The sequence below is a fragment of the Mastomys coucha genome, unplaced genomic scaffold (genome assembly GCF_008632895.1).
Source record: "Mastomys coucha isolate ucsf_1 unplaced genomic scaffold, UCSF_Mcou_1 pScaffold9, whole genome shotgun sequence".
In the NCBI taxonomy this organism is placed as follows: domain Eukaryota; kingdom Metazoa; phylum Chordata; class Mammalia; order Rodentia; family Muridae; genus Mastomys; species Mastomys coucha.
Genome location: NW_022196915.1, coordinates 47,176,265 through 47,203,982, shown reverse-complemented (window position 1 = coordinate 47,203,982; position 27,718 = coordinate 47,176,265). Strand labels below are relative to the sequence as shown.

Here is a 27,718-nt window from a genome sequence, read left to right as displayed (position 1 = left end):
AAAAAAAAAAACACAAATCAAACAGGGTATGAAGCCACAGGTTGCGGGAGGACGCTCGGATATGCTGAGTAGGCAGAAAAAGACTACACAGGAAGCCAGAGATGGCAGCAGAGCAGGCAGTGGGTGGCTAAAGGCTGACAGTAATCAGAGGCAGTCTGGCCCCACTCTGTCCATGAGATAGTCTGGGCCAGAAGGAAGTTAAATGGGGGAGGCCCAGGAAGAGAAAGCTCATGCCAGTAACAAAAGAGGCTTGAATGGAGGCTTGTTTAATTTCCAATCTGGCATGTTTGAGTGTTCACTAAGATTATACCAGAGTTTAAGGCTGCTCTGAGTAACACAGTGAGACACACAACTCATAAAAAAACAAGATATAGTATATGTGTATCAAATTAAAATACTAGATCCCATAGATACGTACAGCTCATCAACCAAGAAAGCCTGTGCTAACACAGCAGCTAGAATGTTGGCGTGACCTTTTCTTACTTTGTGTGACGTGCACCAGTGTATGTTCAATCGTTAACTCTGTACTGGCAGGGAGCTGAGTGCTGGCGGGATTCTGATATGGCCATTCCTATGGCTCATCCCTGGGTTTTCTATGTGTAAATGCTTGTCCTTCCTTGCCTGCCTAGAACAGGTGACGGAATGTTATCTATAATGTATCAGAGGTTGTCTCGCTACTGACTGTATATAGTAAAGAGCTGAGGCCAAAAGCTTGGGCAGGAAGTAAAGGGGCAGAACTTCCAGAGAGAGGAGGACGCAGGGCAAAGAAAGAGACGTGGGAGATTCAAGAGCTGACATGGCAAAGAACAGACGTGTATCGTAGCAGGCGGAGAACAGGATAGAGCTAGCCACATGGTGGACTGTAGGCTAGACAGTCAGGGTAAGTTAGATGAGCTAGCTGGGAGACTGCTCAAGCAAAAGGCCTAAGCTTTAAACCATAACAGAGGTCTCGTGTTATTAATTATACCACTGGTGTGTTTGAGAAAGTCACGCTATACTGGAATGTAGAGACGCTCTAAGGATCAGCCTTTTCATTCTTACCTGGCTGCAACAGTCTCCCCTGTGACTTCCAAGGCCCTAAGGCCTCCTCCCAATCCTATTTTCTTACCCTGCTGAGGAGGGGGAGGACCAGAACCCTGGTTTTCCTGGGTTACCCTCCTACTGGCCTATTTCTCATAAAAGACTCATTCCCACTCAACTTCCTTCCCTTCCCACTTCAGATCCTCACCGCCTCACTAGAGGAATTTTTCTGTGAACTTAGCACACTCCCAGGAGGCGATATATATGTTTTAATCCTTCCTAACATCATCATGGGAAAAAGAGAAAGATCATAAAGTTAACATTGTTTTCTGAATTTATGAAAATCAGATTATTATGGGGGACTGAAGCAAATTACTACCTTGAATGACATAGGCAACTCAAACCCACAGTATGCATAAATCCATTTATATAAGGCCATTTAAAAAGGGTCAGAGACACAGAAGTGAGCAAAACAAAGCCAGAGGCATAGAGTAATCTCACTACCCACAAACATTAAAAACACAGTTGTTTTGTTTAATGGCTAGAAGCTGCTTCGTGCTTATGTAACATGCTGCTTGTATTTTCTTACTGATGCCAAAAATAAAGAAATATACCAGGAAGTGACCGGGGCTGGGCACGGTAGGCACAGGCAAAGTAGCCCTGCATGTGTTCCGGCCGTGCCTCTGTGCCAGCTACTGTCTGAATACAGGCAGAAAAAGTGAAATCCGCGGCAACCGGACTTCAGTGTTTGCACAGTTCCTCTGAAGATGCCAGAGGCGGGTGGCACCCTCCAAAAGGCACCAAAGTGGCTTGGGGACCTCAAAATCTAGTTGTAAAATATCACATGAAGTTGAAACATTCGTTTTAGGAGACTCAGCAGAGAAGCCTGGGTCTGAGCTCACATTCAAATGCTGCTCCTCAGCCAAGACAGCAGGTCCCTTCCAAAGCCAACGTGGACTTGGGTGCATACGGACAAACCCAAGCATGCCAGGCAAGGGCTCTGCTCATAGGTGCACTATTCTAAACTACATTTTTATTATTATTTTTTTTTTCAGCAAAATGTCTGTGCTTCTAAAATACTGCCCAGGTTCACTGCAAAGACTGTAGATTAACAGGCCCCTTCTTAGAACTTTAAACATATACTCCAGCAAACATCCTTCCCTGCAGGCTGAAACCTACCTGAGATTTAGGCATGGGCAGGGGTGGCCCACAGACACACTGGAAGAACAGGCAGTTGACCACATCCATGTGTTCCGGAGTTCGGGTCTTCTAAAAGCTGTGATCAGGGCCCTGGTCCAGTCCAGCAGGCTCAACTCACGTGTGTCCAAGTCCCAGAGGCTTGAACCACCAAGTCACACCCAAGCCATAAACCTTTGTAAACAGACCTTGCACTCTGGGGACTGCCCTTTTAACTCTTGCTTTTCTGAACTCTTGTAAAATGGCTTTCCTGGTCAGTGAGCAGTGTTTTCTTCCTATACAGGATTTCTTTTTTTTCAGCTCCAAAAAGGAAAGACTTATACAGACTAATATCATTTCAGCTTTGGGTCAAATTGCTTCCTTGAAACATTTCTGTGAAAGGAATTTCTATGAATTATTAACTGGAGATTAAAACTAAATGCTTAAAGGAACCTGGTATGATAACATCTCTTCAGAAGCAGTAACCCTGTGCACAGGGTTAGCTGGCAAGTGCCCCGAGACAGATGGACTCCTAACCACACTGATTACCTGCCAGTGTGCTTCGCAGAGTGATCACCTTCAAATGGGCTCACCCTGGATTAAGTGAGTTCCAAGCCAATGGCTGACTTTGTAAGCTAAGGAAAATCTGGATACAAACACAAAGGAAGCAAGCTACTTATGGATGGAATAGAGACTGGTGTTGATTTATCTATCTGGACACAGGGTTTTTATGTAGGTCAAGTAGCTGCAGTCTTGACCCGAAGCTGAAAATGACCTTGAACTTTGATATTTCTGCCTCCCAATTTGGGGGATTTACATAGTGCTAAGCAGGCATTCTAACAAGTGAGTTCGATTCCCAGACAAGGAGTGACACATTAACAAGCTTTCACATATATCACTTCTACCAGAAGCTGGAGAAGGTAAAGCCTTGCAGAGACTGGATTCTGACACTCTGTGACTTTGAACTTGAGGCCTCCAGACTCATGGGATGGTAACTGTCTGTTGTCACAATCAACAAGAAGTTTGAAACTAGCCTGAGCAACATGCACTGGTGTGCATTTGTGTGAGCTTTACATATATGTCCTAGGATATTAAATATGAACTTCTAACATCCCAGTTGAATGACAATTTTTCAGAGTTCAAAGCAAGGGCAGAGACATCAGTAGGACTTAAGACCCATGGGGTAGAGACACGAGGGTGGAGAGGACAAGGCTGACCTGGGCTATTCAGGAGGACCCTTCCCCCCTCTCAAAACAAACAGACAAACAAACAAACTAATAAACTGTCTGATATTGTCTGATAACCACAGCAGACATAGGCAGATGGCCCATCTGTCACCTTGCCAGCCAGAAAGGAGTCTCCATTCTGATCTTATCACAGGAAAAGCTTAGAAAGAGAAAATTGGCAACAAAAACATAAGTGCTAGAACATTTCTTAGCTAGCATCTAGAATTTCCCTTAGAAAAGAATACTGAAATTGACTTTTCTTATTTTAAGATTTCAGTAAAGGCTTATTATGGCTTTCTAGCCCCAAATTAAACAAGCCACTAATTGAGAGGAAACTGTCAAAATCCTCTGACGACAGTTCACACTAATGTGCTTATCTTATATATTCAGGGCTGAGGCTCGGGCGTGTGTTAGACAAAGCACTCGAATACTAATCTCTCATAAGTGTTAGAATGGTTAACAGTAAGGGGATAATATTTGAAATGTAAATAAATAAAATATCCAATAAAAGAAAAAAAGAATGGTTAATAGTTTATTAATAATAGGTACCTGAAAGTTTATTACTGCTACTGCTAACATTAATTGTCTACACTGGGGAAAGAGCATGGCTAGCAATCGGCCTTTGATTTGATCCCCCAGATTGGGAAGAGAAAATAGTAACTCCATTCAGTGATTAAAAACACTTTTTAATTCCAACCACTTACCAGCAAAGTAAAGAAATAATTAAAAAAAAAAGTTTCAAGAATGAAAAATTAAATACTTCTTAGGCTGAGTCCAGTGGCCTGGAGTAGTCAAAAGTGGTCCCAGTGAGTCAGGAGGCTGGGGCAGGAAGGACACTGGAACCAGGTGCTTGAGGCTAGCCTGAGCAACATAGCAAATACTCATCTGTTCTCCCCCCCCAAAAGGATGGATGTCAGGAAGATGGGGAGTTCAAGGGCCCTGTCCCACAAAATGAAACAGATAATGAAAGGAACATACAGTGGGACAGGCAACAGACACAGCCTGTTACCTCGCTATGGTGGCTGCACAGTATCCACGCAGCAGATTAGAACATTTACTCGGTAAGTCAGGGTAAACGCTAAGAGGTGGGAATGAGGATGTGCTTTGTAAAGTAGCTGTGTGGTTTTGATTCCTCTGCCCCTGCTGTCCCCCACCCCAACTCCCTGAGGTTTTTTAAGTGGTTTTTTTAAGAAGCGAGGTCTCCCCTATGCTTCCAAGTTAGCCTAGGACACATGGACTCAAGTGATCCTCCTGCCTTGTCTTCCCAAGTTTGAGGACTGCAGGTGCTCACCACCTTGCCCCTAGAGTTCTCAAGAGGCAAGTCCTCTTTGATGACATTTTACCTAGATATAAGCCACAGGAAGCCTGACAACCACGTGCACACCGGCTTTTCTTCAGATTTCAGCTTTTAGAGAGAATCTTAGAAGGCTTTTTTTTTTTTAATCCCCTGAGACAGGGTCTCACGTGTAGCTCAGGCTGGCCTGGAACTATGTAGCCCAGGCTGGCCTCCCATGAGCCTCTTGCCTGTGTCAACATGCCTTAGACCCTGAGGGTCCATCAGAACTACCAAGCCTGTCACCATAAAAAGATGGCCTTTGTGTGGAGTAACAGGGAACTTCTCTGGGCGGGTGGAAACAACTTTTGAAAAGACTGTTTGATTTGGAAATTGACTCCATTATACAAATAAGGGGCCACTTCACAAGGACTCAAGGTCTGAAAGTCTAATCTGCAAACAACCCCTTTCTTGTTTTCTTTTTTCCTTTTTTGGGGGGTGGGGTGCTGAAGAGCGGAATCTTCATGCATAAACCAGGCTGTCCTAAAATGGAGAGCCATCTTCTTGCCTCAGCCTGGGGTGCTGGGGTTACTGGGCATGCACTGCCAGGTTCAGTTCCCTTTGCACTCTGGATTTTTTCTACCCATCCCCCAAAAGAAGAAATAAAGGGGAGCATAGGTGAAGGCCTATTAGGACGACACAAATGTAAGCTGGCACAAAGGAGCCTGCTGCCACGCACCTGACCGACCGAGGTCCTTCCTGGGAACCTTAACAGTGGAAGGAGAGAACTGACTCCTCCCACGACTCGTCCCCAGCACCACAAACACGCTGTGGTACACATTAAACACCCTTAAAAAAAAAAAAAAAGAAAAAGAAAAGAAACCACACCCAAGGAAGATGTGATAGCGCAGACCAGTAATCCCAGCACTCAGCAAGCTAGGGCAAGGGGACTGTAAGTTCATGGACGGCCTGAGTTACCTAGAGGGGCTATCTCGTGAGACAAGACTCAGGAGCCCTAGGAAGCGTGGCGGTGGGTGGAGCTCAGCGAAAGTGCTTGCTTAGCATTCTCAGAGGCCTGGGCTCAATGTTCAGAACTGGGAGGAAAGAATCATGAGATTTTAATACTCCAGAAGGCGTGACAATGAGACAGGACAGAGCAGGAATACATGTCTGCATTCATCTGTGGTGGCTAACAATATATGGCCCTTTGATTGGCCTGGAGGTGCCCCGGTAGTCAATAAAGCAATGATTCTAGGTGTTTCTGTGAGGGTGTTTCCAGTCAGCATTGGAGTCAATGGGTCAAGTAAAAAGATCCACTCTCACCGTGATTAGATATAGGCCGACTCCATCTGTTCCACAGAGCCCAGGATCAGGGCACTCCTCACTGAGTAGGGTCATTAATCTCATATCTGACACTAGTTTGGCTCATCAACCTGGGCCTGACAGCAGCTTTCACATCTCTGCTCTGTTCTCAGGTCTTCAAACTTAGACTGAAATGCATCAGTAGCCTGTTGGGTCTCCATCCTGCCATGGCAGTCGATGGGACTCCACCTCCATCCCTGAAGCAGCCATTCCAGAGTGCATCACTTCCGTATCCCTGCTGGTTCTGCATCTCTACAAAGGTCCAACACTTTTGCTTGTTTTATTTGCAGGTTTGAATACATAGCCCCAAGCTGGCCTTGAACTTACAGACATCCTCTTACCTCTGTCTCACTAGTGTGTGACCACAAATGCATAAACAAGATGTGATCTACTTACTATTTAGCTAAAGAGGAATAAAGAACTAAAACATGAAACCTGCTATGACACATGTCAACACTCAGGACAATCTGCCATCGAAAAACATTGGTTTCAAAAAATAACACGTCACATGATTGCTCCCTTAGTCCACAGATTTATAAGAATCACCAAATGTTCACTTAAAAAGCACAGCCTGGCATGGTGGCACATGCATTTAATCCCTGCACTAGGAAGGCAAAAGCTGGTGGGTCTCTGCGAGTCCGAGGCCAACCTGATCTAGAGATCAAGTTCTAGCCAGCTCAGGCTATCAGGTGAAGCCCTGACTGAAAGACAAACAAAACACCAAGACAAAACAAAACAAAAAAGAAAAGAAAACCTACGCAAACTTACAGTAGCCGTGTTGGCCAGTGGCTAAGGCAAAGAACTACAACCACACAGAGATGCAAAGCCAATCAGCAGGTGCCCCTTCCAGGCTGTGAGCACACACTGACTCTAAACAGGCCTGGGGAAGTGTGAGGAAGGTAACGGCCCTTAACGGGGCTGTTACAGCAGTTGCCCATTTCCTAAAAGTCATCAAGCTGTAAGCTTCCTATTATACCTCTGTAAAGTGGCTAAATTAATCTTGAGCAGATTTTCTGGAATCACCAAGTTTCTCCCTCACCTCTCCCCTTTTCTTTTTAAACACTAATTTTAAAAATTAACTTTCTTTCTTTCTTTTCTCCTCTCTCTCTCTCCCTCTCCTTCTCCCTCTCCCTCCCCCCCCCCCCCCTGTGTGTGTGTGTGTGTGTGTGTGTGTGTGTGTGTGTGTGTGTGTGTGTATGTACATGTGTGCTTGTGGCCAAAGTGTAGAGGTTAGAGGAGTAGTGGAGATTGGTTCTCTCCTTCCACCATAAGGGTTCTGGGGTTTAGAACCCAGGCCGTTAGGCTTGATGACACGTGCCTACACCTACTTAGTGGTTGTCTCATCAACCAGCCCGGCCGCCTGCCTGCCTGCCTTCCTCTCTCCCTCTCTCCCTCCTTCCCTCCCTCCCTTCCTTCCTTTCTTCTTTTTATGGGGTCTTATATAGTCCAGGCTGGTCTTGAACTCACTATGTAGCAACAGATCACCTCCCATGTAATAGAATTTCAGGCATGCACTTCCAGGCCTGGTTTATAGGTGCTGGAGATTGAACCCAGAGCTTCATACATGCCCAGCTACATTTCTGTAGATGTAATATCATCTTCCTGGTTGTGGGAATGGCTGTGTGACATAATGTCTAAGCCATTGAAACCTCCCAGAAGCAACACCTCAGGACTTGCCAGGTGCCTAAAACTGTGCCAGGGTCTCTTGCACCTCCACTGAACGACACAGAAGCAGCAGCCCCTGCGGTCATTCAGTCAAGCGGAGAACTGACCTGAATTTACTGTTTCCCTGTTAGATGACTCTATCTCTCTGAGTGGGAGGGGCACTCTATTTTAGCAGCAGGGTCCTTGTAGTGCTAAAGAAGCCATTCCTTTCGCTTCCAGGCCTGAACTTTGTGGCTTGTTTAATGGGTGGCATCCAAAGGCAAAGTGCTTCCCACGTGGCACCGAGCACCACCAATCCTCTGCCCCACCGAGCACCACTGATCCTCTGCCCCAGAAACACTCACAGTGACTCACTGCACAGAGAAATGCTAAAGGGCTTTGCAGTCCACGCCCTCCTCCCCTAAGTGCAGGCCTCATGACCTGTGGAATAGACTCAGGAGGGCTACCGCTCCTCTACAAGGCTGAACCAGTCAACCCCAACTTCACGGGTCCCCGCTGCTATACCTGCTCGGATTCTCCCTTGAACCTTCAATGCCTACAGGGTGAGGCCCAAGTCCACAGCTCCAAGCCGGGTCCTTCCTAATCACATCCAGACCCATTGATCAACCAACCGTATCTTCCATCTCGCCACCCAAACAGCTGCACAAGAGTTAGCTAGGCCATCTGCTGTCACCCAAGCACAGCAGTTTAGTCACCTGGCATCGTCATATGCGAGTTCTGAACGCCTGTGCTACTTTGCTGACCTTCACAGCAGCCTGTGTAAGGGATTGGTCAGCCCCAGGTTAAAGCCTCACCCTGTTGCTGACCTCAAATTCAGTGATCCTTCTAGCCTAGCTTTACAAGTGCTGCCATGCTAACAGCTGGCACCGCATCCTCATTTTGAGGATAGTGATGGCTTTTGTAGTAAACAAACAGCGGAAACCCCCTCCCCTCCATCTGGCACACAGCAGGTGTTCACAGCCAGGAGTACGTGACCAGCGCTTAGGTGTTCTTCCCCCTCAGGCTCCGTCTTTAGCTCCTGTCCACTGTTGCCTGCCTCACCTCATCGCCTTCAGGCTTTTTGATATAAATCTTCCTTCTGGCCTCTTTCCTTCTAAGTGTCTTCCCCAGAGTGGTGAGCCTGGCTTGTCTCCCTGTTCACACACATTCCTGGCTCCTTGCTGTTCACCGGGTAACACAGATTCTCTGCACACAGACGGGGACTGTGGTTGACCTGGCATCTTAACCTGGGTTGTTGTACATCAAACCAAACGAGGCTACACCATGTTCTTCGCACTATCATAGATCTGCATAACCTGTCTGGGCTATGACAGCTCCCAGAACCCACCTCCTCTCAGTCAAGTGTGGCCTTGGTTTAAGGTAAACTCAAGATTACCTTAAACCTCTCTCTGGCTCTCTTGTCTCTACCCCTGGCAGAGAGGGGTGGCAGTGCAGAACGGGTGACACTACACTGGGCTTATACAGCTCTGGAGATCACACCCAGCATGGGTGGGAAGTGTTCTCCCTCAGGACCTATGGGCACACATGGTTGAGAACCACAACTCTTCTTTATCCGTTCTTTGTGCCTTTTGTGGGACTTATCCCATGTCAGATAATTCTCACACACATCCCGGTGTCACGTGTATGCCTTACTGGGCTTTACTCAACTTCATTCTCTTGCACCTGGTAGATTCAAACCATACTGGGCTTGGTGCCACCTCTGAGTAGAACACACCACTGTAAGGGTACCCTGGGACTCAACTCTCAAAAGGACTGGGGTGGTAGCAGTAGAGTGCTTGCTTTGTAGGAATGGTTTGATCACTGGCACTACATAAACTAGCTCAGTGGTCCACATCTGTTATCTCAGCACTTGGGAGGGGGAGGTGGAGGGTCAGAAGTTCAAGGTTTTATGGTGAGTTCAAGGGCAGTCGATGATGAATAAGATGCTGTCTTTTAATGGGAAATCAATCAAATCATTTGAAGAATTTCTCAACTTCTTGTAAAACTATAATGCAGTGTTACATACAAAAAGATTTGAGGGATAGAGGCTGTAGAGATGGTTCAGTGGTTAAGAGCACTTGCTGCTCTTACAGAGGACCAGAGGACCCCAGTTAGATGTCTAGCACCATATGGCAACTCACAACCATCTATAACTCCAGCTCCAGGAGATCTAACATTCTCTTCTGCTTCCTCTCGTACCAGGCATACACATGGTACACAAACAAGCATATATAGACAAAAACACATACTTAAAATAACAATGTTGAAAATGATAAGATGCTAGATAAACATAGTGTTTAACATAAGTATCCCTACTCTAGAGACAACTGAGACGCCAGAAGTTCAAGACTTCCTAGTTTGCCCAGATCCCTAACTAGTGTCTTCTGAGAAGCACAGCCAGAGTCCCACCAAACTAGAAGCATTTACAAAAGACTTACCACAGGGCCTGGGATAGGCTCACAGCTGGTGCTCATTTCTTACACCCAATGACTCTATACTGTAGACAGGTAGAAAGACAATAAATACCCCTTTCAGAAATTCTGTATTAATACTCTAAACTGCATAGAGACAGCCAAGCTCTGAGGCGTTCTGACACAACCAGGATCACAGGAAGGACAGGCAATATAGTGAGGGCAGGTAGCACTAGAGATAATCAGATGGTGGGGGGCAAGCATGAGAACATAAGCAACAGAAACCAAGATTATGTAGCATCATCAGAACCCAAATCTGCTACCACAGCAAGTCCTGGATACACCATCACGCCGGAAAAGCAAGATTTGGATCTAAAAATCACTTCTCATGATGGTGATAGAGGACTTTAAGAAGGACATAAATAACTCCCTTAAAGAAATACAGGAGAACATAGGTAAACAGCTAGAAGACCTTAAAAGAGGAAACACAAAAATCCCTTAAAGAATTACAAAACACAATAAAAAAGGCAAAGGAAATGAACAAGACTATCCAAGATCTAAAAATGGAAATAGAAACAATAAAGAAATCACAAAGGGAGAGAACTCTGGAGTTAGAAAACCTAGCAAATAGATAAGGAGTCATAGATGCAAGCATCATCAACAGAATACAAGAGATAGAAGAGGGAATCTCAGGGGCAGAAGACACCATAGAAAACACTGACACAATTGTCAAAGAAAATGCAAAGTGCAAAAAGCACCTAACCCAAAACATTCAGGAAATCCAGGACACAATGAGAAGATGAAACCTAAGGATAATAGGTATAGAAGAGAGAGAAGATTCCCACCTTAAAGGGCCAGTAAATATCTTGAACAAAATTATAGAAGAAAACTTCCCTAAACTAAAGAAAGGGAAGCCTACAGAACTCCAAATAGACTGGACCAGAAAAGAAATTCCTCCCATCACATAATAATAATCAAAACACCAAATGCACTAAACAAAGAAAGAATATTAAAAGCAGTAAGAGAAAAAGGTCAAGTAACATATAAAGGCGGGCCTATCAGAATTACACCAGACTTCTCACCAGAGACTATGAAAGCTAGAAAATCCTGGGCAGATGTCATACAGACCCTAAGAGAACACAAATGCCAGCCCAGGCTACTATACCCAGCAAAACTCTCAATTACCATACATGGAGAAACCAAGACATTCCATGACAAGACCAAATTTATACAATATCTTTCCATAAATCCAGTCCTACAAAGGATAGGAGATGGAAAACACCAACTCTAATGTTATTTTTGCTGGAAGACCTAACATCAGAACTGGAAGACCACTGAAGGGATGGCATTCTTCAAGAAACATATTCAACCATGTACAAAGGCAGGCAGAGCAGCCTACAGAGTGCAAGGATCCTTTCTAATTTGAATTTGCCACTATTATGTTGAGAACCTCACGGTTTCCCTATACATTTTCAGTTATTTTTGTTGTTGTTTATAGTGAAGTATGAAAATAAGTGTGTTGGACTTCACTATCCCTATGGATTATTCTTGCATGTATATCGAAATTAATTTATATATTAAAAAGCTGCATGATTCTTGCTACCATCCGTTGAAACCAAAGAATCTTTTTATTTTGGTCTTTTTTTTTTCGATAGTATTTTGCTAATAGTCCAACCTGGCCTCGGGCTTTTTAGCTCAGCCTCCTGACTGTGTGTACCTGCATATTCAGAGGCCACAAGAGGGCATCTGCTCTTCTCTGCTGTCACTCTGTCACGAGCTCTCTCCCTGAACGTGAAGCTCTTATTTTCTTGGTTCTGTTCCCCATCAAGCCCTAACAATCTTCCCCGTCCACCCGAATAGGAGCTGAGGCCTGCATGGGGCACAGAGCTTGCTACACTAGGGCTGAGATCTGAACTCCAGTCTTCCTGATTGCTTAGCAAGCATTCCTAACGGGAAAGCCATCTTTCTAACCCTTTTCACATCTCCTCCTTGTGACTTCCAATCTCTACAGTAAAGTTTGGGATTAAGGACTTCATGTTCGTCGGTACTCAGTGAATGCTTACTATTAATTTTCTGACTGGGTTATGGATGTGATCACCAGATACAAGTGCCTGAAAATGATGGTTCACCGACCCTGGCCCCAAGGACTCAGGTGGAGTACAAGCAATTTAAGTACTGGATGGCATGCAAATAATACTATCAAACAAGCCTAGCTTGTTTATCGTTAAAACATTTTTTGAAAGCTCCACATTCTGTTGTCAGGGATGCCTGGGACTAAGTTTGTTTTGAGGTTCCTGGAACTAGCAAACCCAATGGAACATGAAACATTCACTAACTGGGGAGGTGGGGTGGGTGGGATGGGGTGGGGATTGTTCTTTAGGTCTCTGACTTCCCAATCCCAAGTCAGATCGGTTTTTTATGCTAGAGATGTTAAAGGGGTTAACGTTGACTCCTTCCTCAAACCCAACCATTGAGGTTTTTTTAATTGATATATTTGTTAGTAGCTGTATGTACAACTGCTGTCTCTCAGCCCCTCCCTTTACTGAGTTAGACACCATTTCATAGGCTAAGTTCAAATTGTAAACAAATTATTTTGCATATGGATCAATGGAAATTTAATAAAGTTTATTAAAACTGTAAAAAAAACCCTCTATACTATGTATGACTCCTGCACCTTTCTAGAAAATGAGGAACACTATTAACAGAAAAATTCCAAATAGCATTTATCGCTCGAATGCAAGGATGGAATTCATGGCCTGGCAAGAGCTAGGCAAGAACTGTACCACAGAGTGGCAGCCTTGGGCCTTGAACTCTGCATGTATGCGTGCATGCGTGCGTATGCATCTTTCTGAGACAGAACTTAATATGTAGCTCAGGGGTGCCTTGAACTCGAAATCCTCTTGCCTATGCATCTTGAGTGCTGAGGTTACAAACTGTGCAAGCACACTCTGCTTCTGAATAGCATTTTTAAAAGGAAAGATTTTTAGGGTCCTGCCCAACCCAGCACTGTGCTATACCAAGAATCGCCACCAGGTGGCAGGACAAGGCCATGTTTTGCAAATGACAGCAGCATTTCCTCCTTTTCACAGTTATTGAGTTAAGAAGTTAAAATTTTTCACAAAATTATTTTGTGTTTTGTTTTGCTTTGCTACAGGGTTCCATGTAGCCAAGCGTGGACCTGATGATTACCTTAAACTTCTCATCCTCCTGCCTCTCCCTCCAGACAGGGTTTATACAGTCCGAGAGACCACTCTCAGTATAGGACGGAAGCACTCTTCAGGCTCAGCCTCCTACGTTTAACGTGCAGAACCTGTGAGGCTATAAAGATCCTTACCTAGGGTAATGGGGCATCAAACACGGAGGCATCAAACTGCAGAGTGTCTGCAGAGTGAACGCCTCGCCAAGGCGAGTTTGGATGGTCCATCTCCTTCAAAGTTCCAAGATTAAAGTTCAGTCTCTGGAGTGAAGGTATTAGTGGGTGCCATGGGACTTGCTGGGGACCCCAGTGGAAGTCAGCTCCCTTGGGAAATGTCCTTGATGGGGACCCTGTGATCTTACCAACCCTCTCTCTTTCTGTCTCAAATCTTGAGATACGGCTTGTCACTCTCACATGGACTCCTGCCGTGATAGGCTATCCTTGTCAGAGGGCCAAACCAGAAGGACTGTCCAGTCTTTTATCTAAGGCAGTACAACCTACAATGAAATAGAACTGGGTTGAGACAGTCATGCTTTATCACAGAACGGTGTCGAGTTCAGTTCTCTTTGCCTCCACCTCCCAGGCAGTAAGCTCATACATGTGTATAAGCACACCCAGCCAGCGGCCTGGGCATTTTATACTACAGATGCAAAACTGACGGAGCATGGTTAGAACTGAGTAAAACCTTTGGCTGATTAAAAAAAAAAAAAAAAAGGCCAAGTCAGCAGAGTTGGAACTGCTTCCCGGTGCTGCCTGTCTCCTGCAAGGGATCCACAGTTCTTTTTTTAAGAATGTGCTGGGCAGTGGTGGCACACGCCTTTAATCCCAGCACTTGGGAGGCAGAAGCAGGCAGATTTCTGAGTTTGAGGCCAGCCTGGTCTACTGAGTGAGTTCCAGGACAGCCAGGGCTGCATAGAGGAAACCCTGTCTTGAAAAACAAAATAAAAAACAAAACAAAACAAAAGAATGCAAATGAGCAAATCATCGTCAATACTGGAAAGCTCTGGCAGACAGACAGACAGACTGGGGCTCTGGCCCAGAGTCCGCAAATAGATATTTGCCAGCCATGGAAGTGTGGTACACACCAATAATCCCAGCACTCTGGAGTGTGACTTTGAGGGTAGCCTGGGCTACAGAGCATCATCTCAGTAAATTTATAACAGCAAGACCACAGGCTGCCCTGGCTTGTTTGCAAACCCAACTGTGCAATCGTTTATCCACTGGCTCTCCAGGGCTGAGTGGGAGGGAACGTTGGCTAAGGAGTAATTTCCTACTGCAAGCACCAATTCACAGCTGTAACTCGGTCTAGAAATTTATGCAAAGAACATTTACAACAGGCACACGCGGCTACGCTTCTGTCTTTTAGCTATGTAAGGTGATATTACTGAATGTTCTTATAAAGTGAGACTTGCACAGTGGAGTAAGACTGTCTGGCTGCTTGACAGGATGTGAAAGGAGCTCTGCGCTTGCAGCTCTGACAGCTATGCGCTGACTCGATCCACGAGCTGCTTGGAGCTCTGCCCTAAAAATAAGTACAATGGCTATCATTAAAATCTCTTAGGAGAAGCATCTCCCTGGGCTTGACAGGTGCTGAGAAGCACAGTTCTAATTCATTCCTAGGAAATAAAAGACTCAAGACACGTAATGTTCTCTAACACAAAGAACCGCATTCACCAGGGCTCTGTTGAGAAGGTAACAGCAACAATTTAACCTACACGGGTGATACGGGGGTGGGGGCGTGGGGTAATAAAATTCTTCCCAAATGTGAAAAACTCTGAGAAACCCTAATGGTCAACATTAATTCCCAGGACCTAGCAGCACACAGGAGAGACTCAAGAAATACCTCTTTCAGGAATGGTGTGGCAAACACTACATCAAGGGATCATATTTAGTTGCAATTCAATTTTAAATGGGATAAAAAAGTTACCTTTTGGGATGGCGTGGTGCTGGGGGTGTGTTGCTGGGGGGGGGGGAACTAACCAGGAACCTTACATGTGCCAAGTAAACACCTGGCAGGGAGGCCCATCCAGACCCAGGCAAGCAAAGCCAATAACTCCCATCTCTGATAAAACTTAATACAACCAGTTGGCACGGACAGAACCAGCAGCCTTTGGAAATCTCTGGGTGAATGGCAAAGCAAATAGTAGACAAACGCCCCTCCCACACTGTCACCCACCACAGGGACTCTACCCGGACCCCTTACCTCTTCCTTCCTCTCTTCTGGATGGGTGGCTCCATCGAGATTCGTGAAAAAACAGCTGCCACCGCTTTCTCCCCCCACATCACCAGCGGTGAGGACAGTATCCTGGAGGGACAGGGGTCCTGGCTGACTGTGCACAGCTTCCTCAGTCCGTTCCTCACTGTCCGCTGAACTGACGGACAGCGCACTTAGACTACTGGGGCACTTAGTGCTCCCTGGGCTCTGAGGGCTTTGGGGCTTGGGTGTGGTGGGCCTCAGAGGAGTGGGAAGCTGCACGGGGTCCAAGGGATGCTGGCTGCCAGGATGTGCCTCACTAGAGGCCTGGCTCAACCCTTCTGGGTCTGTGGGGATTGGTGAGGGACTGCTGGCACGAGGCCCATCACTTCCCAGTGGCTCAGCACTTTTAGTTTCCAGGGGGAATACTGCTGTGTCCACATCTAGGTGGGGTTCTGGAGCTGCGTAGGGCGCAGCGGTGCATGGTGCAGGAGGAATACAGGGTGAGGACAAAGGGCCGCCACGCCTGGCGTCTGGCTCCACGCTGCTGCTGGTACGGCGTGAGTAGTCATCGTGTAGCTTGCTTCGTGGCGCAAGGAGCGGGTTCGCATCCCCCAGACCGGAACCAGGGCTAGGGTCTGCACTCCTGGGGGCCTCCCTCTTCCAGGCTGCATCCTTCACATTGCTCACCAGTCTTAGGACTCGGTCGAAGTCCTTGGCCCGGATGGGGCTCCTCCAGCGTCTGGTTCTTCTCTCTGTGCCACCCTGCTTCTCTGAGTCTGTGAAGAAGCTGCTCAGGGTCCTGGGGGGAACCTGCCTGTCACCCTGCAGTTCCGTGAGGTTGGATGCAGACTTTCGCTTGAAGGAGCTCTTCAGGACGCTCAAGCTGTCGATGCTCTTGCTTCTGCGCGGTAGAGGCACAGCCCTGCTGGGCTCGGGGTCGCGCACTTGGATCTCACACACAGCAGACTCCGGCACTGGCTGCCGCCCCAGGTCCAGCAGGCTGATGCGGCCCAGGCCATAGGCCCTGCGGATGCTGCGCGAACGGTGTGTGCTCCTCTGGAAGGCATCCTCCGTGTCCTCAGGGTCTGAGCAGTCGGACCCGGCGCCATCTCCTACAGGGCCCAAGGATGTACACCTGCCCTTTCCCAGGACGGCAATGGTGCCATTGGGAGCAGCCCTACCTGGGTCTCCTGTTGGCTCTTCCTTAGAAACTTCTGCCCCCTCTCGGTTCTGAATTCCTTGAAGGACAGAAGATTTTAGTTTTTTAAAAGAGCCCATTTTACGGAAGGAGGCCAGGGCATTCCATGTGGAGGAATTCCCCACAAGAACCACCGAGCGAGGCCTCTCAGAGTTCGAATTCATCCTTTTCCGACTACCAGAGAAGAGCCGTACCAGCTTGGAAGGGCTGAGCCTGGTTTCCCCGGCTTCGGGATCACTGCTGGGGCTGCTTTTGCAGCCTCCATTCTGACATGCTGAGGATGTTACCATTTTGGGGGCCTTCGGGTTGGAGGCTGAACAAGTAGCTGTGGCACCTTGCCCATGGCCATCCTGGGCTGTTGTCATGTTCTTGGGGTAGGCAGCCTGGTTCAAACCCCCATTCACACCGGTAACTGGGGGTCCCAGCTCCAGACCTTCATCTCCAAGGACAGCAGCCTGGCTTTCACATCTGCTGTCTGCATCTGGATCCGTAGTCACAGCGACTGCCTGCAGCACAAAACAAAGCAGGCATTTAACCATTGTCCCCAAGGAGGGACTATAGAGGCTGATCGTTCCAGCTAACAACTGCTAATAGAAGAAAAACTGCAAGCTCCAGGGCAAGGCTGGTTCATGGAGAATTAACTCTAAAATTTACTTCTCATCAAAGCAAGAATGGAAGGCATGCAAATATATATTCCTAAAAGAAGAAAGGAAAAAGACAGCTAGGGATGTACATTGAACACGACAGAGAAATCCTGAAACCCCAAGAAGATGTTGGAAGACAAATGGTGAGGTCTTATTCTTTGTGTGGACGGAAGGGGTCTTTTATTATCAAGCATCAACCCCACAGCAACTTCCAAACATGCGTACTGAAACACCAGCCTGTATGAGCAGGGGCCTCAGTTAGTGGACTCCCGGGAGTTCTGACAGAGGCCAGGTGTCTAAGGAAAACTAAGAGAGAGCCTTACAGCATTACAGGGACTCAGGGCCCAATACACCAAGCCTGAGAAGCTGCAGGAAAGGCTGTGTGCAGAAAAGTTCTACCTGCCCACAGAGTGATGTGACGAAACACCCAGGGCTGCTAGAAACTCAAGATACCTGCCCACAGAGTGATGTGACGAAACACCCAGGGCTGCTAGAAACTCAAGACACAGGCACATGACTAAAATACCCTCTTCCCTCTGGCCTTACATCCAAACCTCTATACACTCCTGTGTCCATTCCTCCTGCTGTTGCCCAAGCCTCCCCCGCAGGACTACCTACTTCCCAAAAGTGAGAACACTGCGTCTTTAACCTTTCCCATGAGTCAAGTCCGGCTCAGCCTTTCTCAGCCTTCACAGGATGGCTTAAATGTCATGGCCCCTCTATTTGAGATAAATACACTAAAAACCGAGTTTCAGATTATGAGACCACAAAAGGCCATCGATCAGACAACGCTTACATCATTCCTAGGCTGTTGATTAAGGTCAAGGGTAAATATGGGCTCTGGGCTGAGGGCTTTACGGCACCACGGTGCATTCACAGAAGTCTGGGGCTATCAGAATGCACTCTGCTTTACAGACAATTGCATGGCCACTCGGGCAGGTGAGGGCACTTGTCTGGAGGCCATGGTGCTGGTCCTCTCAGAATGGTGCGTTAAACCAATGCATAGAGAGACAGAGGCACAGCTGGGATCTGCACCCTGGGCACATGACTTCAATTCCTGCACCCCCACCCCCGACCCGGAGAAATCAAATCCCAGCTGTTTTTAGATATTAGTCAAGACCTTTCCTGAAAGAAAGAGTCAAGGCAGGAAGAGGAAACTGTAGAGAGAACCTGAGGTTCGATTTTATTTAGCTTACCATTTTGGGTTTTTTTTTCCAAGCTGGATTTGACCATGTGAAGGAGCAATCTGCTTTACCTGCTCCTGCGCACCACTTTCTTTTTTCCCTTTGGTCCCTGTATCATGCCCAATGAGGAAGGATTGTCAGGGAGAGCCAGGGGAAAACAGATAAAAGGATTGATGCCACCCAGGATGTGGGCGTCTCTACTGACTTAGCCTGTCAGCACTTGACTAATAGGAAGACTGATGGCCTACTGTGCCCTCTGCGGTGCACACATTTAATGGAGAAGACAGTGTGTGAGAGGCGTGGGGGTGGGGAGGGGCCGCGGGGTGCATCTGAATAAGCCACATGAGCTGAGTCTTGAGAGGTGAAAAGGGCCAGCAGTTAGACTGCCTGTATGTCCTCAGCAATGTGGGAGTGCGCTTACTTCCATACACCTCGGAGTCCTAAAATGAACCGCAGACTCAAGTGTCTAAGTCCAGTCTACAGGCTGAGTGGTAATAATGGTCTTTCGAGGACTTGTGTCAGTCACACAGGGAAAGGCAGGATTCCCGCCTTAGAGCGTGGCTGAAGTTAGTGACACCAGTAGAGGGCACCACAAGACCTTTTTAGCCCAAGACAAAGCCTGTGTTAAGGGGACCTTGGAGGCTCAAAGGATACCGAGAAGCATGTTGGGACATTTGAAAATGCTCCTTGGAAGACATGGGGCTATGCCTAGATGCTAAACCTACTACTGTCACACAATGCCCAGGAAGCCATCGTAGCAACCTGTGCTTCATGCCATCTATGAAATAAGAGGTGACTATCAATCAACTCGTGATGTCATGATCCTCCAGAGGGTGCAAGCAGCAAGCCGGGCCCCATGAGGAGTTCAGGATGGGGAAAGGAAGTTGGCATGAGGAAAGGGCAGCTGGGAACACGGTATGCCTGGGAGGAGGTGAATGAAGGTTAACAGTCTCAACTCTCAGGCAAGAGCTGGGGGTGGGGAGGGGCGTCCTTAATAAACTGGGTACAGCAAGCAAAATAGTGCTGTTGGAGGGGTGGCACAATACAATGGGTGCTGAGAATCATGGGAAATTGGGCAGGATGTCTACATACCCTGAGTATAAAATCTAATCATTCTTCAAGACCAACTGCTGGGGTCCCTTTCTATAGGAATTCCTTCTGTACCACTCCATGGGGCCTTGCCACGTGTATTACCAAAGCATAATGATATTGTGAGAATATGAACAAATCTTCAGGCTGTTAAGGTTTGAGAACCACGAGATGGAGCTTATTCAAGATTATTATCGATACAAGGCTGTATCGGTTTTCCTGACTGTATCTTTATTTAGGTGACAGATCATGACATAACTTCTGTATCTTTTCCTTTGTTTTAACTGATGATTAAATTTAGAGGCTCCACACATGCTAGACAAACATTCCCCATCACTGAGCTATATCCCAGCCCCTTTTTCCAATGATACATTTTCTTGTTATTTGTCTGATTACTCTTTTACTTTGAAACAGGACTTCACTAGTTTGTATGTGAACAGCAATCCTCCTGCCTCAGCCACCCAAGGCGCACTCAAGGCGCTGCTTGCCCTTATTTTTCTAGGTTGAAGATGCTTACATTTTCTATTACACTGTTAAGCATTTACTTTAAAAAGCATTTAAATTTAGATCCAGGTTTAGAGAGCTCACGATTTACTGTTTGTTCACAAGCCAAACAAGGCCATGGCTGTTTACAGCTTTAGAGTGGAAAGTGAAAATCACAGGAAGGAACAAAAGCTTTCCCAGAATCTCTCAGGAACACACCAAGTTGCATTATTTAGAACTGATGCTTTGACCCCCATTAACTAACAAGGGCCGCAATTCAATTACTGGCTTCATGGCAAGCCTTATAAATCACGGGACCCCTGCCAGAGATGCTTATGAAGGGAACTACAAGAAAGAACTCAAGATGGGAATATTGTGAAATCCAGTTGCCCACAAGCTGGACTCCGGGGTGAATGAACTTCACAGTGGAATGTTTCTCCCCACTTGTAATGAGAAATCTCTAAAAAACAGCTGTAAGCAACAAATTTCAATTAGAACCAGAAATGTTAAAGGGATAAAAGTATGGACCAGCTTTACTGGGCTTACGGACACCACCTCGGAGCACATCTGATGCTCGTAGGAAAATCATCGAGGCTGGGGACTGCCGTGCAATAGCCGCCCATCTCTATTCATTTCAATGGTTCGAGCGCTGTTCAGACAAATGACCCAAAAATCATGGAAAGGAATGTCATAGGCAATTCATAGGTTTTTCTTTGCATCTTACACCTTCCTTCCCTGTCCTGGCTAGGACATAAATTGTCATTCTGTCCTGCTTACCCATGCCTCATACACTACATTCTCTCCTATTAGCCATCTCAGAGTACTTGTCTGTGGCACCCAGTGGTGAGTTCAAGAAATCCTTAATAATAGCCCGAAGCACAAAGGGAGAGATGCTGGCAACTCAAATGATGAACATTTACCTTACAGTGGGTACGCATGTCAATGAAAAGCATTCTACATTTTAGGCTCAGCACGATCTGAGGTCTCAGTCATCCCCTAGGAGTCTGACTTGATGTGGGGTGGGGATGCACGATTGGCAGTGATGAACAGTACAGTGGGTGGGCATGGAGTTAGTCCAGCTCTGCCACCTATCGGCCAGAATCTAGACACCGTCAGACCTTCTGCCCCGGTCTCTGTAACCACCAAGTCTCAGAGACCATCACTGCCTGGCTCATGGATCTTCCAGGGGTGTGGAGCAACACACTACCTTATCCCTAGCCTGAGGTGCCTTCCTCCTGGACAAGTCTGCCCTGGCTCCCTCCCATCTTATAGTCCAGATCACCCCCGCCCATCCCTCACTCTATCACCAGTGTACTTCCTGATTTGCAAATGGTACTGTCACTGAAATGCCATGTCACTGGCTGCAGCTCTCCAGACCTCACTCCAGCCAGGCCCCATTCTGTTTAGGCTCTGTGGTGCTTACTAAAGCAAACAACAATAACGACGGGAAACTGAGGGCCTTGTGCAAGCGAGGCACAGGCTGGCCCCACTGCAGGGGATCACAATTCCTAGCTACCATGACTAAAGGCGTCTGATAGGTCTGGTCAGTGGGAACCGAGTGTGGGAGGGGATCTGAGAGTGGGAGGAGGGAGGCTCCAGTGCCTCTGTGGGTGGCATCTGTCTCTGCTTTGGCTCTGCTCCTCTTACATCCCAGATTCTGTCAGGTTCTGGGTCCAAGTGACTGCTCCTTCTTCCCTCCAGTGTAGGGGTCAGCCGCACATCTGCCAACTTTCCCAGCTGGATATACATAATCCTGTGTTGGAGTCTCTCTGCTTGCAACACCTAGAGGCAGTTCTCTTTGCCTGTTCCATGGGCATGTACTTTGCCTTGACTTCATTAACTCAAGTAAGGAGGCTCTTGAGTAACTCTTCCTCCCTCTCTAACACAGGATCTAGTTTCCCAGACCTTGTGTGTAGCTCAATGGTCCCATTGCTTACCACCTTGGTCCTACTGCTTACTACCCTGCCCAGGCATTCTGCTCCATCTCTGCTTTCTCCAGGCATCTCTGAAGACTTTGAAAGTGCTTTAAAGGAAAAAAAAATCAAGTGTGATTTCACTGTCTTCATCATCCACCGGTGAATGAGCGGCATACCGAGGATGAGGATAACACTGTTTGTCCTGCATGCATCAGATAGATCAGTCTGAAGTCACATGGTTTTTCTATGGGAGCTGCCCTATGTCCCCTAGGATGTTTCATGCTAGTGGTGGCTACTGAGAGCAAGAAGGACTGCCTCAGGTGTAAAAGTTTAAAGGAGTCCTACCACTTAAGAAGCTGATCCAGGAGGATCTGGAGTTTGGGCCAGTCTAGGTTATATGACAAGTTCTAGACCAGCCTAGTCTGTATACTAGAAGCTGCCTCAAAAATACCAAGATAGATAAGACAAATGATAGATAGGTGATGATGATACAGGCTAACTGATAGATCATAGACAGAAAGATAGATATAGATGATTAATAGATAACAGATACATGGATGATATAGATAGACAGACAGACACACACACACACACACAGAGGAAGAGACAGGGGAGGGGGGGAGAGGAAGAGGGGGAGGGGGAGAGGGGGAGAGAGAGACAGAGAGAGAGAGAGACAGAGACAGAGACAGAGACAGAGACAGAGAGAGGAGAATGCTATGAAAACTGTCTCAGAGCAGTAAGTATTGAAATTACTGAAATTTTTTTTCAACCATGAAACTGAAGGTTCTATAATTTGGTGGTCCTAACTATGTTTTAATTATGCTATAAACATGTCTGTTTATGTTGTGACAGCAATAGCATGTTGTTCTACAAACAACTTTTAAAATGCTGATAATTACTAAGCTAACAAAAATATTCAGTCACTTGTTATTTTAAAGACAAGGCTTAACTGTATCTCACACTGCCCAGGAAACTCAGTATGTAGTTTAGGCTGGCTTCAAATCACAAGAATCCTTAGACCTTAGCCTCCCAAGTGCTGGGACTACAGATATGAGCTATCACACCCAGGCCTTTTGTTTTAACTAGTAATCAGTTTATTGATCAAAGTTAATGATTTGTGTGCTCATTTTGTAAACGTGCATTTAATTCCTTTGCATGTCAAAGCACACCTCGCTGACACGTGGAACGCAGGAAGCAGGAGCAGACTTAATTCCTTCTGTACCTCTTCCTTCAGGAAGCTGCGTGCAAATGCATGCATCGTATTTCGGCTTTTCAAGGTTTCCCATTTCTTGGCAAATAGGACAGATGCCTATTCTGTGCCGTCTGAATATCAAATTACTCAGCTTCTGACAGCCGGCTGTGATGGCTGTGGGAACAAGGAGTCGTGAAGCTCAAACGCATGCAGATAAGTGCTAAAATGTAAGCATCTCACAGCAGCAAGCTTGAGTCTTCGCCTCTGACACACACGAGCCATTCCATTGTGGGATGTGCAGAACGACGTGTGTTCCTGCCAGGCAAGCCTATGTGCCTCCCCAAAGGAGTGCTCACCTTCCTGTCATTTCAGTATTGCTGTGGGGCACTGGTAAAGACAGGGGCCAGACGTCAACATTTTAGCACCCTGTATTCTGAGAACGGGTTGTATTCCAAATAAATAATCTATTTCCATATAAGAAAGAACCTACAGACGAGAGGGTGCTGTTGTTTTTAAATTTCTGTTCATTCCTTGTTGAAGTTTAGGCCACCCCATCCAATTAGATCACAGCTATATTACACAGCTTTCACTTTATCACATTTTACAATGTTTCTGCCGTCATATGCATTTGAGTTTCTAATTCCAGGGGGCAAAGTGGTTTACTCCCCAGACTCACAGGACTCCCTTCTTGCCAGCCTCACTATTCACAAGTAGCTCAGCGAAGGGTGGGTGGGGGTGCTCACCTGAGGACCTGGGACTCAGCAATATCCCATGTGAGGAGACAGGCAGTTTCTGAAGCCATGTGCTATGGCTTCACTTAAATATTCAATGACAGAAGTTAAATGTTCATGCATTAGAAGTGATAGTGGGTAACCGGATAAGATACAATAATTGTGTCAAATTTCATACAAGCCTGCATGGTCCCAGGCTTTCCTTATCTAGGTTATAGGGGCTAAACTGCATTCCTTGGTGAAGCAGGGAAGAAAATGGGGATTTCAAAGGTAGGCTTTAAACCTAAAGAAAATCTGCTTGCTGTCCCCGAAGTAGGAGCTCAGGCAGGTGTGGTATGAGATACAGAAGCAGGTATGTTCAGGCAGGTCATCATCACTAAAGCTCAGAACAGGCACAGGCTCTGTCCCTTCCGTCCTTTACCTCATATGAACTCAGGGGCTCAGCGAATCTTGAAAAAGGGCCATTTAACGTTGTCCAGTGGCTTGTCTAGAGTCCCCATAGTTCACCCCATCCTCTACTTGCCTCTGTGACAGCAGAAAAAACCTGAAGCGGCCACCAGCCAAGGCCACCTAAGGCTTGCACCAATGCCAAGACAGAAGTCACCATGGAGCCTATGTCTCTGCCTCCTGCACTCACCATTCAGAGCAAAGAAAGCGTTTCCAGGCGGGTGGCCTTAATCTTGGAGGCACTTGCAAGGTCACTGGACCAAAAGCAATCGCCTCTGCTTGCTGGAAGCAGACTGCTCAGACTCGGGCTATGTGCCAGTGAACTCACAGGCTCAGACTGATGGTGCCACTGACACAGAAATGCCTGAGAGGGACAGGACAGCATAGAGCCAGAGTTCAACCACTTACAGGAGTGTACGCTGTGTTTCCCCAGCACTTCTACATTCCAGAGAGTTCTTGGTTTGCTTTGCTTTTGAATTAAATGTATGTCTGGTTTGAGAGATCGGCTTTCTGCTTGGTTTCCATCCAAGAGTGAAGGAAGTCCATGGTTCAGGGAAGGTAACAGCAGAGTGTCCTTCTACCACAAAAGACAAGGAAGGTCCAGAAGGGGCCCTGCCCTGCCCTGTGCCGCCAGGCAGCTCAGATCACCACATCAACACTACACTATAGCCAAAACACTTTCTGTTGTCACACCTAACTGCCTTCCTCCACTGGAACTGACACATGGGCAGAGCCTGTCACAACTCCCATCACAGACCTTACTACAGAGGCATTTGACAACAGTATGCAACGACACAACCGATGACTGTAGCCGGTGGTAACCAGCTCCCCGTAACTCGTAGGCAGCTCTCCCTTCCCCCTGCCACAGGTATGCCTTGGTCTGGCAGAAGTGTATCTAGAGTCACTTCATGAGAAGGGGAGGCTCTGGTCTCTAGCCCATCCTTGGGGCCATTGTGCTCAAACATAAAGCCTCTGGCAGCCAACCGGTGTGCCACATTCTCATTCTTTTGAGTCAAAGAGTGAATGGGGGCCTAACCACAGGGAAAACTGGGAAGGAGAGAACTGGAACAAAACTTCATTAAGAGAAAGTTACAGGGAAGAAAACTACCACAGGATTCTCAGGGCCGGCCCCAGCACCTACTTCTCTCAGCAGCTCTGTCTTGAAAAAGGGGGCTTGAGGCCACACAATTCCTTTCCCCCATAAAGATGTGTGGCCAGTAGCTTTCATGGGGGCCCCTGGGCAGCCAGCACATTCTATTGATAAGTTTAGCTGTGATACTGTTAGTTTATAGGCACCGCTCAGGTACTGGCCATGCAGAAACCTCTCTGCAAAGGATCCAAGACATCAGTTACATGGCTCACTGTGGTTTCAAGGTCCCTGTTTGACAATGAACGGTCCCCAACAGGCTCATGTGTTTGGACACTTAATTCTCAGTTGGTGGCACTGTGTTGGGTCAGAGTGAAGCTTTTGGGACTGAGGGCACACTAGCAGAAATGGATTATGGGGGCCTTCTGCTTCTTGTCTACCTCTGTGATGTGATTAGCTGCCTCATACCTCTCCCTGGGACAGCAGCCATCCTACCATCATGGCTTCTTTACCATGAGGAACTTCTATCCCTTGAAAGTGTGAACCAGAACCCTTCCTCCCTCTCAGTGCTTCAGCCAGGTGTCTGTCACAGCGACAGAAGAAGTAGCTAATAGAGAGCCCCTTCAAATCTCACACTGCAACTTAACTGACATAGGAAGTGTCTATGCCTTTGAGAACTGATCCCTACACCGAGTGATCTGCCCTCAGAAACAGACGAATGCACTATTGTAGAAGTAAGTTCATTCCTGAGAATATAAGCTTGGCTTCCTCTTGCTTGCTTCCCTCTTTCTGTCTCCCACGATGTTAGAATGTAGCACAAAAGCCCTTGACTTAGACCTCCATTCTCTGGAATCTAGACTCTAGACGTTGCTCCTCCATCTTGGTCTGCCAAGCCTCTGGGACTGAGGTAAATATAATTTTATCATTTGTCATTTCTCAGCCTGCGCTATTCTGTTACAGTGGTAATGGACCAAGGCATGGACGTGTCTTTAGTGGACACCTGCTCTTTCTTCTATGACCTAGGAACAAGCAGAGTGCAGGAAGGACCAAATCCTGCCAAAGAACACTCCTCAGTCTCAGCCCCTTCTAATAAACACAGCGTGAGCATGTTTCCCATGCCTCCGTGTCTGCTTCTGATTTCCTCCCCATCATTCTGCTATTGTTAATTGGAGACCCTCCTCCTGCATTGCTTTACCCAAGCCTCCCATCTTCACCCTGTGAGAGACACCCAAACAGCACAGGGACCACACCACTCTTCCCCAAGTGTTTTCTTAGGTGAGACAGCGCTGGCTCCCAGCAGCTAGAAACATTCTGATGGACACCTAAAGAAACAGGATATGCTTGTTCCTCATTCAGCTACACTCTGGCATCCTACTGACATGATCCTTGATCTAGAGGAGCGTCACCTGTGTCCTGAGTGGTCACAGAGCTCAGTGGAAGCTGTGGTTGCTGCCGCTACCCAGCATTGTGGGAGGAAATCTCACAGGGCAAGTCCAAAGGCGGACTTGTCACGTTTCTCTTGTATGTGTCATTTCTGCACAGAAGCGCAGAACACAAACAAACATCGGGGTGGAAACTGTTGGTCCTATATTGTTTGGAGGTGAACAATTCCAATCCACATGAGGTAGTCAGAGAAACCAAAAGAGTATCATGAGCTTGCAAAGGTATTGAGCCAGATGCCTCTCCCCTGAGGAGCCCATATGTTTCTTGCTTACTTTTCCCTCAAAAAAGGAAATGCTCAATTCTTTTTAAAAATTTAATCAAATAAGGTGTGTGTGTGTGTGTGTGTGTGTGTGTGTGTGTGAGTGTGTGAAGAAGAAGAGGCCAGAAGACAACTTGCATAAGACAGGTCTCTCTTTCTATCATCTGAGTTCTAGGAATCAAACTCAGGTCATCCATCAGACCTGGCAGCCAGCGCCTTTTCCCAGTGAGTCATCTCAATGGCTTGTTTTGCTCTCTGCGATTCGTCTTTGAAAATCCCACACCCATGGTCTCAGGTATGTCTTACATTCATGAGCACCTCTCTTTCTCTTGGCCCTTATACTGAAGCCTACACTAAAAATATCTTTATTAACTACTGTGTTAAACCTAGCGTTGCCCCATTAACCTAACAGGAGGGAGGCAGATTCCCTGCACCTGACTGTGAGATACAATGGGGGTGTCCTGGGTTACACTAAACCCAAGAGCTTGCACTTGCTCAACAAGAGCTGAGCTGGAACTATTAAAACATCTATTTATAACC

At 46.8% G+C, this 27,718-nt stretch overlaps 1 protein-coding gene across 5 annotated transcripts in view; it reads right to left on the bottom strand.

Moving 5' to 3' along the window:
- The window catches only part of Spata13 (spermatogenesis associated 13), a 134,930-nt gene that overhangs the window by 62,050 nt on the left and 45,162 nt on the right, over window positions 1–27,718 (bottom strand). For all 5 annotated transcript variants that reach the window (XM_031361626.1, XM_031361627.1, XM_031361628.1 and 2 more), the window contains one exon: window positions 15,512–17,209. In XM_031361626.1, the coding sequence (XP_031217486.1) occupies window positions 15,512–17,068 (1,557 nt within the window). In that variant the 5' untranslated portion in view covers window positions 17,069–17,209. Of the gene's footprint in view, window positions 1–15,511; window positions 17,210–27,718 lie in introns of those variants that run through there.